At 45.7% G+C, this 16,302-nt stretch overlaps 1 protein-coding gene across 1 annotated transcript in view; it reads right to left on the bottom strand.

Annotated features, from left to right (window-relative positions):
- The window catches only part of SPEN (spen family transcriptional repressor), a 67,786-nt gene that overhangs the window by 28,983 nt on the left and 22,501 nt on the right, over positions 1–16,302 (bottom strand). Inside the window, exon 3 of the mRNA XM_086764369.1 lies at positions 15,593–16,069. Coding sequence (XP_086620495.1) covers positions 15,593–16,069 — 477 coding nt within the window. The remainder of the gene's footprint in view (positions 1–15,592; positions 16,070–16,302) is intronic.

Genomic DNA, 16,302 nt, shown 5'->3' with positions numbered 1-16,302 from the left:
CTCCTAGCAAGATCTATCCAGGACTCCACAGGACAGCCTCCCTCAGCGAGTCCCAGCCGACGGCAGGTTATTCTCACGGCGCATGTCTGCGGCAGGTTCCCAAGCTGGGTCAGGAAATCCAAAGTTAGCATAGTCGGAAGCAACAGGAACCCTTTCTCCTCGTCCCTCCCTCTCCAGATCCGAGTTAAGTTGCCGTAGATGAGCTCTACGCAAAGAAGACCAGCTGCAAAAGGCAGCTAGTGACCGTGCCGTACCCAGAAGACACAAATCCTTGCGGTACTTTATGTATCGTCAATAGCCTTCAGAAAGAAACCGCCAGTTAGATTTCTTGGATCTGGGAAAAACAGTGCCAGAAAATTGATCAAAGCATCCTGAATGCACCAACATGTTTTCGGGAAAAAAAGAATTTAAAAATTCTGAGTACTGCCAGACAGCATCCAGTAAAAAGTATGATGCTAACTGCTTAAAAAAGAAAACCCCTTAAAAATGCATCATATTCCATTCTAGCTACAGATTAAAGGATCTTTGCCCGTGGAATATTTTGACTTCTCTTCTGGATGAAAAATGATATATTGAAATAATATATGCACAGGTCTATTACAGGCTGCTATTTCTGACATACCACTACATAATATACGCATCTAAAAACGTATCTACACACGTACCAGTCAGAAAACACCAAATTTCATGTACCGTGGTAAGAACAGCAGCCCATTCCCACGAGACTCAGACACCACCAGGTTACTCCAGCAACCCAGACGGCTGCTGTGCCACGTTCGGGGAGGAATAACCACGACGAAAATCCGAGAGATCTGGGCAGAGGGTCAGCATCGCTGCCAGAGCCGGCTCCAACGCTGACCTGAATATGCAGGTGAGCAGCAGGGAGCTGCTTCGTACACACGACGTGTCCTGCGTAATATCAGTCCGCACCAGCATATTTGTAAGGAAAAAACCCCACCTTTCTCACATGGAAATAAATATAGGGGGGTTTTCCCTAGCTACGAGGAGCTGTCGAACCTGAAGCGAAAGGTATCTGAAAGCCCAGTCAGCCATCTGAGTCTGTCTGTACGAAGAGATCAGGAGCTCAGACGTCGTTACGGTACTCTGCAGACTACCGGTGAGCAGCTGAGGGGCTCAGCCCACACACGCGTACACAGAGAGCCTGAACGCCGCTTCTCCATTTCATAACAAAGCTTTAATTTACATTTTACATAAGAATATTAGCAGACTCTGGCTGCTTGGCGTGCAAGGGTGGAGAAAGCGAGCCGGGGAGCAGAGCGCTACACCTAATATTCTCTCGGTGCAATGACGCTGTGCCCATCACCCCGGCCTCCAGCACCTTTGGAGGCCGCGGTGCAAAGCACGCCGGGATGAGACTGCGTGACATTCTTGGCACCCTTTCAAGCCGCTGAGAACTCACCACCCAAGGAACCTTGGTTTGTACACGTCACACACTCTGAAGTATTTAACAACACACAGCTAGGATAAAACAAGCTACTGAGGGGGGGAAGAAAAAAAAATACAAAGACCTACTGCCTGGAAGCAGAAAATAGTCACAAAAAGCACACAACAAATTTATAAAAAGCATTTACTGCTCTGAAGAAGGACCGTTAAGTATTGCAGACAAATGAAATTAGGACATCCTCTTTCCCTTAACTTTTTCTGTCTTACCACGCCCAGAAAGGAGACTTAAGAAATCTCCTGCTGGGCTGGAATCCTGAATCGAAAGAAATTAAACAAAATTATGTTTAAAGGGCATGGGAACGCAACACAACCACGACAACTCAGTCTCTTTCAGCTGGCCAAGTAACGCAGGCTGTCTGCAGTATTTTTTTCAGTCTTTGACCAGTAAGTTTTTTAACGTACAGTCTCCAGATAATCTTTACCATGTATTTAACCCCAGCCAAGTGACGGGCTTATTAAGCTCCCATTTTAATTTCTGTGACAGGCTGCACTAATACATTTACATTAGTCATTTAAACCTGATGTCTGACGCCTGACCTTTGATGAGAAACAGCACGCTGAAGGAATCACAGAAAAGATGAAGATGTTGCTCAGCTCCCACCCCCAGAACCACCTCTCCCCTGGAGCCACACGCTCTGAGAGTTTCAAGCCAGTCGTGGGCTCCTTTTAATTTTTCCCGGCAACTGAATAATCCATCCCGATCACTAAAAATACGGATGTTTATATTAATCCCCGTCTGGCTGATGGAGACTGTGCCCAACCCACAGTCTGTGTGACCACACTGCTCCTTGACCCATGTCCCTCTGTGCTCAGGCTTGAACTTCGTACAGCCAAGAATAAAAAACACTAACCTGGGGGAAAAAACCCAACAGCCTTGGCTGCAAACACATCAGCCTATCTACACAGCAAACTCAGCAACCACAGCAGCTCAGTCCTGCTGGGAAGACAGTACCGAAGCCCTCCGCCCCCCCTCCGCGCTGGCTGTCAGCTGGGCTGCGGAGCTGACGGGTTTGGTGTTGAACTTGGGAGCCTGCCTCCCCAGCCACCGCCTTTTCGAAACAGGGATGCTGCCAGGGAACGGTGGGACCGCTCACGCTCAAAAATGAAACTCCGGGAAGACGGAGGAAACGCTTTCTCAGCGAACAGCCACGCTGATGGAGCTCAGTGCTGGGAAAGATTAAAGCCATGGAGGCCTTGAGGGTGAAGTACAAAGCCAGCTCTTCGGCATAGCTTTCCCACAATTAAACTTCCACGGATGCAAAGAGGGTGGGTGTGAGAACGCACGAGCCCAAAGAGCCTCTGGTTTTTAACATTACCTTCATCGAGGGAAGCCCTGGGACAAGAACCAGCCCCTGCGAGAAGTCCCGCTGCAGCCACCCCAAACTCCCACCTCCTCCGACTGCGCCAGGCTTCAGCCAAATTATTTCAATCGCCACGGAGACTTGCCTGCAGAAGAGCTGCCGCTCAAGGCTGCTGGCACCGATAAGCCTGCAATCGCAGCAGCTTTTAAGAGAAAACAACGGGGCAGAGTTCACTGCTACGGCAGAGGAACGGCTTGTTCAGTCTAGAAGAAAAATTGCTTTCAACCCTTCGGCCAAAATTAGCGTAATACTGTTAAAGTCAACAGCTTTTGCCAGCTATCTGCAGACGATCTAAATTAATATTGTGCAACTGTCACCTCAGAGTATATGAAATCTTTTTAAAAAACCTATTGTAGTTCAAGACTCATGGGAGGTAGGGATGTCTTAACATCCCTGCGTTGCGGATGGAAAAATAAGGTAAGAGGAGGCCACCGGGCTTTGCCCGAGGTCATTGAACGAACCACCGAGGGGAGCAGGCTGAGGAACTCCAACTCCCGGCTGACGGGAGGCCAAAGCTTTTCAAATACCCAGGATGCAACATGCAAAGGCAGCTTCCTAAACAATAAATGCGCTGCTTTCACGAAGGGATCTACTCAGCTTCTTTAAAAAACCACAGCCCCACTCCAAGTACTGTCCATAAGCCAGGAGGGTGAAATCCCATTTTAAATGCAACCACTACTGCGTCCAAGTATGTTACTACGTGTTTACTTGAGGAGTAAAAAGCAACTTCTTTTGCCTTAAAAGCACTGTCAAACGATTTCCTGGGAACAAACATTTCTCAATGCAATTTTAAAAGCATTTGGCCTTAACTATCCTGACATCGTGCTGAGCACCGGACATTTTTCAGAAGAAAAGCTTTTTTCGTACATATGCTACAACAAAAAAAGCACCAGCTCTGATTCGCCCCCAGGTTATTTCAGTCTTGCACAGGTATAAATGCTTTTTGGGTTTTTTTTTTTAAAGCATAAAACTGCTGGTAGATCATGGCAAACAGACCTGCAGAACTAATTCTGTCGGTGTGTTAGAAAAGCATCAGACCTCACCTTTAAAAACCCCAAACCTGGCACTGTTTTTCTGCCCTACCTCCCTCACCTGTCTGCCATCCCGTGGCCCCGCTCTTGGCCGCGCCTTACCTCCTGCTCCCCGGGGCCGCTCTCCCTGCCCGCGCGGGCAGCGAGCCCCTAGCCTTGCGCTCTGCCCTGCCAACAGGCGGGTGAGATCATCGCCTCCCTCGTCAACGCACTGGTTTCCAGTGTTACACAAAATGCCGTTTGTTGAAATTCCCAGTTCAGAGCCGTTTTGAAATGCTGCATCCTCTCTCATAAACAAACAGAATTGTTCTTCAGATGGGAGTTGCAATGAAAGGCGTGCCAAGACACACAGCTGATAAACAATGCTGCTTAAGTAAAATTGGGAACACGCAAAGCTTAATATAGAAATTCCATTTACGGCAGATAATGCTGTGGAAGTTCAGTACTTCTAAAAATGGTCACCACTGGCCAGAGAGCGAAACCCAACGAAAACGGACAGAGTGACCCCAGCTCTCCATCCGAAATACGTACGTTTATTAAGGATGTTTCTGAGACAGAACTTGCACTGCCTTACACCTTCTACAGCATTCTAAAGACACGCCAACCAGAGGAAGGGAAGAATGATTTTGAAGGGTTTGGGTTTTTTGTATCCTTTTTCAGACCAACTACAGCAACTGGAAGATGCACTCCGCCAAACCGGAACGGTAGCTGTTATTCTCATGTAAAGGACTACTTAAAATGGAAGGTCTGGGAAAAAAATGTCACTTCTGTGTGATCTCAGGCAGCATACATTATAAAAGAGAAGACATTTGATGAGTTGTATGCTGAGGATTAATTTGCCATTTAAAAATGCAGAGAACAGATGGATCTCTTGGCTAGGACTATATTTGGGAATTACTTCATCTTCTGCCCACATGCAAATAAAAATACAACTATAAGTAGAACTTTCTGTGAAATTCCACATGGGTAAAAAACACTTAAGTCACGAAAATAAAAAAAAAAAACCTAAAAGACAATCTTTGTACGAAACAGGTAAAGCGCTACAGCCTAGTGAATGTGTACCACGCTGGCGGGGAAATGTGCCTTTACGTTTGTCAGGCAGCTATAGAGAGTAACGCCAGCCTCGGAAATTAAAAACCAAAACCAGTATCCTACGAGAGAGCAGCCCTTGTGTTTGCCTCTTAAGAGTAACTTCTGAGAAAGCATCATACCGTAATTTAATTCAGTAGTATTTGTTACAATTTAGTGATTAAACCTGCACGTGGTCAGAAGTCCAGGGACATTTTTGTTGACGATGTACATCCTGCTCCCCCTCCCAAGATCCTTGGGGCAGTTCCATCACGCTCAATCGTAAAGCAAGTATGAGGACTTAGATGTCTGTGGGAAAAACACAAAAGTAGGGGAAAATGCAAACGGAAAATGCCTTACGTCCCGTAACTCCCCAGGCTGACTGCCTTCACGCGCCTGGCCTCCACACCACATGGCAGCGGCAGGATGTAGTTACCAGGGCTGGGAAAGGAGGAGCAGCGGGAGGCAATTTAACTGGTACACTGGAGATAATGGCACAGAAGAAAAGTCCTCCGAGGAATTCCCACACGCAAATCCTCTGTGCCCCACCTGCGTGCTTCCCTTACGGGATTCAGTGCTGACGGAGAGCAGGCTTTAACGCCTCCAAACCACAGCAGCACAGCGAGGCGCAGCCTGCAAGCCACACGTACAGTATTAATTAAGCATCTTCCCTTCTTCACACGTGATCTCTAAAAGTTACACGGAAACTGCGTACTGAAAAGCAAAACCAACATAAATTCTGAAATAACTGGCACCCAGCATCTATTTGTTTCTCCTCTAACACCACAAGTCATTCCTCACTTCCCTCCGCCTCCAAACAAATAGAAAACTTACACGAGCCAGCATCTACCCAGCCAAGCCCCAACCAGCACGGGACGTCTTCGGCGTATTCCTGGACTCTGGAACAGGGACAAACACAGCTCCACGGCTATTCAGAAAGCGAGGGGGAACAGAAAATTGGTACTAACCCGACAGCTTCCTTTCTGTGACTATTCATCCTTCACAATCCAGACAACAGGACACACCATGCAGTAAACAAACATCGAAGGGAGGGACCAACTTCAAAGTAACTCTGCCAATCTTACATAATTTGAGGGTTTGAGATCTTGCAGCAACCTCTTACCGAACGAGGTGTCAGGTGACGCAAGGAGGTCAAACCTGTAGCAGCCGGAATAAGTAGGGCACTCTGCACCTCTCCATCAGCCCGGCCCAGCACCATTTGTCCACAGGGACCCAGCGCTGCTTGTTCTTGGGAATCCACTTTCAGGAGAACAGTGCCTTTCTTTCATACGTTATCGCGCTAGGAAAGCTTTCTACTCTCAAACGGACACAAGATAATAAAATACATGAATGCCTTTATTGGCAGGATCTGCCGGAGATACATCCTAACTACTCTCCCGATTTCCAAAGGGTCTGATGAGGTCTTCATGTTTTTGCCCAGGTATAAAAACAATGCAGACTTCTGAGCATCTGTGGACAACAAGACAAATGTGGAAGAAATGAGATGGTGGCCCTGAAAACTGCTTCCCTCTTGTAGAAAGGATTCTCCAAAAGGTACTTTTGCTGCCATCCTAGATTTCTAAGTTGTCTTCTAGTCAAAATTCACCACTTTGAGCTAAATAAGGCAACTGCACACTGAACCCGAGACATTTTTCAAAGAGAAATATTTGAAAGGCTCCACGTTTCACTTTTCCAAACAGGAGAGAGGACTCGTGGCTGGAAAGAGACGGGGTGTTTGTGTCTCAAGCCCAGCAAGCATCGGGAAACGGCAGAACAGGTCCCCTACCTTTGTCACAGGATTCTTGCGAGACGGAGTTGACAGAGAAGCCTTGTTTCTTAATGCTCTGCACACTTAAAAATGCTATTTTTGTTCTTCTGTTAGGCACTTAATTAATATTAATGCAAGGTTCTCTTTTTTTTTTTAAATTAATACAGCATCTACACAGTACACATCTCCCTTCCTCCTCCCTTTGGAAACTCAGCTTTTGCTTCCCTTGAACACAACAGGCAGTCACGCCTTTTGATTTTAAAAATTAGTACTATGTCCTGGCATATATAAATTGTTTCTCCTCCACACAACTTCAAAGCCCTCACTTGTCTCCAAGTCTGTGATTTTCCACTCGTAAACGTGCTGCGTCCTCTTCTCCGAGCGGCATTACCAGCTGACCGTAATGATCTGGAGAGGGATATCTAATCGCCCGCTAAGAAGCTTTCACACTTAAAACCCTGATGCCATCATTAGTGGTTTTGGCACTTGCGACGTCGTGGACGGACGCTTGGATGTTAAGGGCAAACCTAAGTGCATCAGCTAATTGAAGGGGCAAAGACTGAGGGACGATATTCTCTTTTTTTTCCCCAGTAAGGTTTATTCACCATTAACTCACATCCCTGTGACCTCAGTTTACGCAAAGTATGTTCTACCTGAAGTTGTTTTTAAGGTTAATGCTGAGGTCTCACAAACACGCCTTGAAGACAGTTCTTCTCCCAGCCCGTAGGTTTTATGGGGAAGGTTCCCTCCCGAAGGTACTGCGGTGCCTGCATCCACGCCTCTGGCAGAGCCAAAGATCCTCTTTGGGAAAAAAACCCAAAATGTTGTACTTGCAAGTCCGACCTTTAAGATATGAAGGGACGCTCTGTCTACGCTTTAATGGAAACACATATGACTGAACACGGGTGGCAGCTGCATTTTTTTCCTTTGATCATCATAATGACTGGTATTTTTTCAGGAAGCCTTCAATACGGCCTTCTTCTTTTGCTATTCATCCCTCCACGTGAATATTCATTAGAAATTATTAAACTGCCTGTTATTCCAAAGGTCTTGATGACGGAAATCCTCTCCCCCACCTTTTGGTGCCTGTAATGTATGTGTCTCCATCTGAGCGGTCTAGACTCCCTTCATCAGCGGAGACAAGCAGGCACTTCTAGACTACCATCCTTCTAATCTGCTTTAGCGATGATTCACATCCCAGTTGTATTTCTCTCAAAGAAAGGAGAATCTGGACCATTCACCCGGAGGGAGGCACCCAGCACAGCCTATCTCACATCACAGTTCCCCTTTTCTGTTTGGCTTTTTCAGGGTTTGATACCCCCTTGCTGGGTCGGTGTACAGCAGGAAGAGAAGAGAAGAGCAGGCAGATTTCTTCCTGCCTTCAGCATCCCTCAGACTTAAGCTTGGCTTCTGAGAAGTAGCACGGGCTGCTTCAACTTCCCTGACCTCAGCTGATTCTTTCCTTCCCTCAGCCTACTCAAGATGATTAAGCAAAATACTTGGAAGGAAATCAAAGCCTTAAAAATGCAATTAGAAGTGACCATTTTGTTCATACGCGTGCGCGCACAACCCCAAGTCAAACCTAATCCACCAACAGCACCACGCCTTCCTGGGGCTGTGGCACACCCGCGGGAAGAAAAATCAATTCTCAGCAGCTCCCGCGGGGTTAACAAACAGCCCAAACCAGCAAAACTCAGGAGGACAACGCCTCCCCCACACTGCCCTCCACACGGCTCAGGTTTTTGCCACCATTCCCAAAGAGGAGGTTAGGAAGACCTGAAATTGCCAAATCTCACACCAGATACCGGCTCCTGCAGACCTGTAGCCATCCACAGGTGACTTACTTAAAAATATTATTTTTAAAACACGGCAAGTCTTCCTCCCCCAGCAGAGGATAAGGCAATTCACATCAGAGCCTGGATTTAGCTGCCAGAAATCCTTGTATTGCTAACAGAGACTCTCATCTAATTGCAAGAAGCCTTTATAGTATTAAAAAAAATAATCTCTTTAACAGAATGCAAAACAATAAAGTCGTGTGAGACGATCAAAATAGTTATCATTGTAATTAAATAAGAGGTATTTTTCTAAGACTCCTTTCCATTTCACAACGCATTTTTAAGACTCCCTTCCCGAAATTAATTTGGAAAAAGACAGAAATCTTCCTCTGCCTGTAGAGGCAAAGAAATCAAATGCACTTTGAACAAGCAGCAGCAGCAGCAGTTAAGCTTCTGGGCCCTGCCACAGAAACAAAGACTGCCAGACCAGACTTAGAGAAACACCTACTTCTGCAAATTTAGGAAGAGGCTTAATTGCTTTGTCATTTAGAGCCAGCAACTACCAACTATTATTTGAGTACTGCGGGGGATGGGGGGGATTTTATTAATTATGGCAAAACGTCCACTCTTTTTTGAGCAGCTCATGCAAAGAAAAACATGTCTAAAATAAAAAAGTCGCTTCGCTTCATGATGTTCTAAAGGATTTTATTGTATATTTATATAAAAGATGGGGGGGTGGCCTCTTCCAGAGGGGCTAGGAATGTCGAAATTTCTATTTTATTTCACAATTGCAACCTACCTCCTTCCAACCACGGCAGTGGTGGCCCTAAGATCTGGGGATAGGCTCCAAAGTCGACCTTTTTGGGGGATTTTGGGGTCTCATTCCTCCGGCAGGGAAGCCGGTGCTAACTTCTAGAGTGGGCAGAGCGTCGGGCGCTGAAGAAAGGTTTCAAAAATAAAAAGTGACCTAAAACTCAAAGGTTGAGAGGCCGGTTACCTCCCTCAGATCTCTCTTTTACACAGGCGCTGCTGTTTCACTGCATAACCGCGGCGCTTCCCTGCGCTGTGTGAGAAAAAAAAAAAAAACAACCTTCACGCAAGAGCGAAAGCAGCCCCAGCGTTGGGGCTGGGGTTTTTTATTTTTATGTTTTTAAGAAGCTGTTTGTAGAAAGCAGTGGTATTTTTAACCGCCGCGTTTGCAGGGTGGCTGAGGGGCGGCGCGGGCGGCCCCGCCCTGAGGGCGGCGCGGCGGCGGGCCCGGCCGGCTCCCGCCGGTTCAGACCGGTTCTGAGGTACAAACAACCCGCCCGCCCGCCCCCCCCCGCCGCTCCGCCAGCGCTCGCTGCGGCGGCCGCGGGCCCGGGGCTGCGCGCCCCCTCCTCACAAAGGCACCGCGGCCAGGGAACCGCCCGCTTTCGCCGCAACGCACCCGCGGGAGGCGGCCCCGCACCGCCGCCTTCCCTCCCGTCCCCGCCGCCATTACAGCGCGGGAACGGGCTCCCGCCGGCAGCACAAGGCCACGAGGCGACCTAAAGCGGCGGGTTTTCAGAGCGAGATAAAAATCTATTATGCAACGCACATTTTTAATAGATTGCTCCAGAGCACACCGATGAGGTCATGCGAGCTGGCGCCCTCCCCCAGCCGCGCTGTCAGCACTCGGCGGCGGCGGGGCTGGGGCGGGAGAGGCTTCGCCTCCCGCCGCGCTGAGGTGGCCGATGGGCTGTCACCGCGTCCCCTCCCGAGGGGACGGAGACACCATTTGCTCGCCAGAGCCCGGGCGACAACTGACTTTTTTTTTTTTTTTTCTTTTCCTTTTTTTTCCGCCGTAGGAGGATCTATTTACGTGTAGACATGAGTGCGTGTGCAGGTACAAGTAGCCTTTTTCGGCCGTTTTTGAGCAGGCAGGGTATAAAGGTCTGCTTTCTGTATTTTAATCTCCTCAGCACGAAAATATCTCCTCTCTCTTCAAAGCTATCTGAAAATTTTTCTGCCTGTGCTCAATTTCAAGAAACTTGATATACTTGCAAGGGTAAAAAAAAAATATGTTTAAGAGGATGGTCTAGGTTATATTTAGATGAGAAGCAGTACAGGCTGACATAAACAGAAACACAAGAGAGAACAAAGTGAAAATGCTCGACAGTTGCAAACAAAAACCTGAGAATATCTGAGGTGGACTGTTTAATTTTCCATTCCCTAATTCACATTTCCCCATACAGAGGAAACATCAAAGCAGCACATGGCTTTATCTGAACAAAAGGTACAGATTAGGTGTTTCACCTGACTCTTCCAGGATTTACTGTTGTGGTAATTGAGAAGGAGGCTTCCTACACTCTGTATTTTTTTTTTTTTTTTAATCTTAGGTTAATTCTTTTTCCCAGTACAAACAGGAGCGTGCTCAACCCTGTCATCCTACTGGAAGAGATTAAAAATATTCAGGTGATCTCTACAGTGCAAAATTTATGTGGAATTAGTTAACATCAGCACAGGCCATCTCACAGATTCTTAAAGACAGACTGAACAGCTACATTTAGCCTCATTATTCCTGACTTTTCAGCTGTGCCCAACAGAGGCATCTCTCAACCCACTCAAAAACCCTAAATCCCATTCTAAGTCAGTGATTCATCACTTGCTGGCAGACAAACTGAGCGGAAAAGAGGAGATGAAGACAATGGTAGGGAAAGGTTTGCGTTATGCAATGAAACTAAATTCACTTTTTTCTACTTTCACTTCAGTTGTTTGAACAGGCTAAGAAAGTCCCCAACAAAACAAAGTAATACTGCAACCTCCATGGGAGGCTTCAGCGAGACTGTTTTTCCCATGATTAAAATTCTTTTGGCAGTGTTTTTCATCAGTTTATTTCAATATTAAGACACATAAAATAACACATACGTATTCCTTTCCAACTCTAGCTCCCTGCTCCAGAAAGAATTTAATCACAGAAAAATCTAAAATCAAAAAACAATATCTAATTACTTTATTAAAGCCTTGCCATTTGCCTTTAGAACTTTTAAAATACAGTTATCACAATTACTGGGAAAAAAAAAAATCCATTTTCAGGCATCTATATGTGCAACTTCTGACCACACTTTAATTCCACGCTACAGGAGAGACTATGCTCTCCTGAATCCTGGTGAAAACAAAGTCACTTGGCATCCCAGCTAAGTTGCATTTTTAATTCCAGAGCAAGATCTATTTTACATTCCATGCTATAGGAAATTACTCATCTAACTAGTAAATCCTCCAGCATCCTCAACATCAGACAACCAAATAAGCACTGTTAGAAAATAAAATTAAAAAGAAGGCAAAAGGAAGTCTCAGGTCACTTATCTGTAAATTTACACACACGCACACATGCAGTGTTCACACTTTCACGTTCTGGACATCACCTATAGGAAATCAGACACTTCTGCCAGGATTTTACAAGTAAGTTTAAATCCCATCTCAACACGGTACTTCGCCACACGCCCAGCTTTTAAGAGCGAAACGTCCCACTGCTCAGCGCCATGTGGTTCAGTACATCGCTGCAGCAAAGCTTTAAAAATAATCGCTAACACGTGGAACAGCAAGAAACACGTCAAGCCAACTGATATTATGAAATGGAATAAAAAAGCACAGAAGTTTTTTTTAGCGCATTAGAACACCTCGACAAGCAGCCTACAAAAGATCATTTTCTACAAAATAAAGGTGGTTTTTTTTCCAGGAGGTTGGACACGAAGAAAATCTGGTTTGCTTCCTATGGGATCACACAGCTTCCACGCACATTCAGCTTCTTCCATGACACAGTACAGAAAATACGTTTGCTAATCTATCATTTGTGGTGCGTGTTTGAATCGACAGAACGGACAAATTAAGGCTTCTGGTGACAGAGAAATAGTTTTCAATGTTTTTTTACCCTTTCAAGGTGATTAAAAAAAAACAATGACCCTTTTCCATAACACGGGTGGGGAATGAGCAATCTCATGTCAAGAAGACTTCAAAACACAAACTCTTCCTCAAATCCACGCGGCTGATGCCATTGAGAACACGGCTCCTGCAGAAAATTTTCACATCCACCAGCTTCCCTACCTCAGCGCGGTGAGCAACTTCTAGGAGGCCACAAAATACACCAAATAAAGCCCTTTCAGAGAATATGGTTTGTTTTTACCGTTATCTTTTTGGTCTTATCTTCTACATTACTCCTTTGCAGCTTCCATTACAAATCCCCTGCAAAGGCTTCCAAATATACACTTAAAGCGAAGCTTAGCTGAGATCCAAGGCAACAAATTCCAAACTTTCATGAAATAATGGCGTTTTTTTGTTGGTTTTTTGTGGTGGTTTTTGGTTTTTTTTTTTTTTTTTTTTTGGTTTTTTTTTAAAGAACAATCTGCAGAAGATCTTTCCTCACGTTATGGTCCAGGAAAATTATCTCCCTTTAATGAAAGTCCTGTTTACTTCACACAGCTCTCTGAAAACCACAAGGAATGAAGCCCAAACTTCTCCCTCACCACCTTTCACCTTGGTTTTTCACAGCATCTGAAGGACAGTGCCACACAAAAATTCTCACAAGTGCTTAACACCCACGAGTTTCCACAGGCTCCACCAAACGCCGACACGAGCGTGGGTGAGTGACCCACCTCTCTAAGTAAACAAAACTTGTTTTGCCTTTTCCACCCTGCCGGTTGAGACAGACAGGAGGAGACCTGAGTGACGAAGCTCTTCAAGACGTACAATTTCAGAACAATTCAGCCTCATGAAGACCTTAATTTCACAGCTTCACAAAATGTGCCATTCCCACTTATAAAGCCGTAAGAGGGTCTCCAGTTTGCTAAAACCCCTGAGAAATACTATGGAAATTGCAAGAAGTAATTTTTCGTCAGACAGTAACAAAGCCCCCTTAGGTGTTCCACATAAATCCCACTCTAGAAATGAAAAATACAGAGAGAACTGGGTAAATCCACCCAGGGATGACACAGCCAGAATTTCCTACCCAGGGTATGGAGATACAAATACACTTCTGCCTGCCCTGGGTACGCGAAACCTGACTATACGGCCCAGCGAGTGGGAGTGCCTTACCAGTAACGATGGGGCAAGGTAGCTTTTGCTCACCACAGGGCATGAGGGGCTCACAGATTTACATTGCTGAATTCAAAGTGTGTTAAAAATTAAACAGAAAAGCCCACTTGTGCTTTAAAAGATTCAGGGCCAGGTGGGGTTTTGCTTTACAAAGTGAAGATACGGATGTTTGTTAATATCCAACTCATTGCTCAGAAACATGTGAAACTCCTTTCTGAGCCCTTCAAATGAAATATACTATCCACCAGCTTCCATTACTTGCTCTACTGAATTTTAATTTACTGTATTAATAGGAAAAAACATTTATTTCCCTTTCCTCCCCGAGTATCGTCTAGCCTTCCATTACTACAACCAGAAAGTGCCAAGAAAATGAAATGCTAGAGCACAGCAGACGCTGCTTATCTTCTGATTGCATCTTAAAACCTTCTTCCAGTGGGATCCTACCTAGTCCTCTCAAGTTCAGAGCAGTACTTCATCCCATCTCAACATCCCAGCAATGACATTTTATAAATATGACGAGTTTCTTGGACTCTCTCCTATCCATTCTGCAATAAACAAAGGAGCACTAGAAGAGAGGGGGTTTTCCTGCTTGGGATTTGTTTTGTAAACCTTAAATGTAACCATGTCTCCTTTCAATTCACCATCTCTAGGCTTTTTTTGGAGACCTCTGGAAGTCTCACCGATTTTTTTAGGCTGTGGTAAGTGTGAAAATCCTTGACAAAGGGTTGTCTTTATCTAAGTGTTAAGATCTCTTTGGGAGAAAGGTGCTAGAAATAAACAAACAAGCCTTTAAAGCAGCCTAAAAGTCATCTCATATTCTAGAGGTGCCTGTGTCTCCACCTGCTCTCCAACCAAGACAGGACCTGGATTTCTTAATCCAGAAGGAGAAGACAATTAATTAAAAGAAATAAATAAATCTTTCCACAGTTCTTTAGACACTGGGAGTTGGAGTGGGGAAATCAGAGTAGAAGAAACTGATTTCCTTATCTCCACTTCTGCACACTCTCCCCAGTGTCAGCCCATCCAACCCTTCCAGAAGGTCCAATGTTCAAGCAGGGAAGACTGATGAGAATAATTACCCTGATTAGAGAGTTACCAGTGGTAAAATTCCAGTCATAGTGATAAACAAACACTAAGTATTTATTATACTGATAAAGTTATTTACTTAATGAATATTTTCAGTTTTGGAAAATAACTGGTATGCAAAGGAAACGTTTCCAGCTCTGGAAACCCTTCTGAAGCGCAGAGCTCCTCACCGAACAGACCATAAAACACTTACAGGTACGGCGGTACCTTCTTGTTTCCGCTCTTAGGGCGAATTTACTCTTAAAAAGCTGAATACCTGAGAGACATTTCAACACCAATTTTCAAATGACTCAAAGCAATCCCGGGATGAGCTCTAGCACTCTTTTGTCCCCACCTGCATGCAGTTCATAAAGCCACACAAATACACAACTACCATGGCTACTGCAGAACCAAGGCCACGGGCGTATCGCTAGGAAATGCATACTTGGCTTTTAATTTTTTTTTTAATTCTTCTAAGACTATGCAATTTTTGCTGTGAGGCAACAGGGGTATAACGGAAAAGCAACATATCAACCTTTTAAACATCAGCAGTGGGAGGGAATGACGGGACACTGGATAATACTACTCATCTCCCAAAGTATTTGAAAATATGTCCTGTAAAAAGTAGGTGACCTTAAAATTTGCTTATTCCCTCACTTAAGCAAATAAAATATTTACCCCATTCTCCAAGCAGGCAGGCAGCAGTCGGGGTGTAGCAAAGCCTTGAGTCCATACATCCCCGCTTTGCCTAGCTAGCGCCTCACGGATGCTGCGCAGATCCACCATGGAAAATAATTAACAACGGCAACAGCATTCCCCGCGGATCTCTTTCGTGCCAACTTGCGTCTTTTTACATTTCACACCGGTTTACTTCTACATCAACGAATAACGCTTTGTCACGAAACACCTTGTATTTTCAGAGCCCGGGATCGCAACTCCTCGGAAAACAACCCGCAAAGCCCACGGGACGCTCGCTTTGGGTCGGGCCGCAACCCGCAGCGGCCTTACCTGTCGCTGCTGGTACTGCTGCTGCTGCTGATGGAGTCGCTGCTGGAAGATCTGCTCCTGGATCCGCTGCCGCTGGGGGAGCGGGTGGGTCTGGACGCCTGGCTGGCCAGCCTCTGCGGGGACTGGGTCCTGGACTGGGACGAATGCGGCGATCGACTCCTGCTGTGCTGGTAATTCCTCTCCGGCCTTCTGCCTCGTACCTCCCGTGTAATATCATCCCTGTAGATATCCCTGTGTACCACACTGGGCAATGTAAACTGCTCCCGAGCCCTAGGTTCGTAACGGGGGTCGTGAGCATCAAAACGGGTCGGGCTTCGACTCCGAGAAGTGTAATAGAGCCCGTGTTGTAAAGTCCGCTCTCGAGGATCTCTATAGTAATCCTGATCGTAATGTCTCGTCCGATCAAATCCTCCCGTCCCCCGCTCATGGTGTCCATAGGCACTATGTTCATAAGCACGCTCCCTGTTATCTGAAGCCCTGCATTTAGGAAGGGGGAAAAATACTTCATCAGAAAGGGGCAAGCACAACTGAAAGCAAGTCATGCAAACATTCACATCAGCGCTGAACTCATTCTTGCGACTGCTTCTCACTAAACAGCAATAACCCATCAAGCAAACACTGACAAACTGAACATTTTACTTGACTCCAAAGTTATATTCATGATGAAGCTGAGCAATCATTTTGTCTTAATCACAATATTGGGCTTTCAT

This window comes from Chlamydotis macqueenii, chromosome 21, assembly GCF_036417535.1.
Source record: "Chlamydotis macqueenii isolate bChlMac1 chromosome 21, bChlMac1.mat, whole genome shotgun sequence".
NCBI classification, from domain to species: domain Eukaryota; kingdom Metazoa; phylum Chordata; class Aves; order Otidiformes; family Otididae; genus Chlamydotis; species Chlamydotis macqueenii.
The sequence above is the reverse complement of the archived record's forward strand: the minus strand, read 5'-3'. Positions and strand labels throughout refer to the sequence as shown.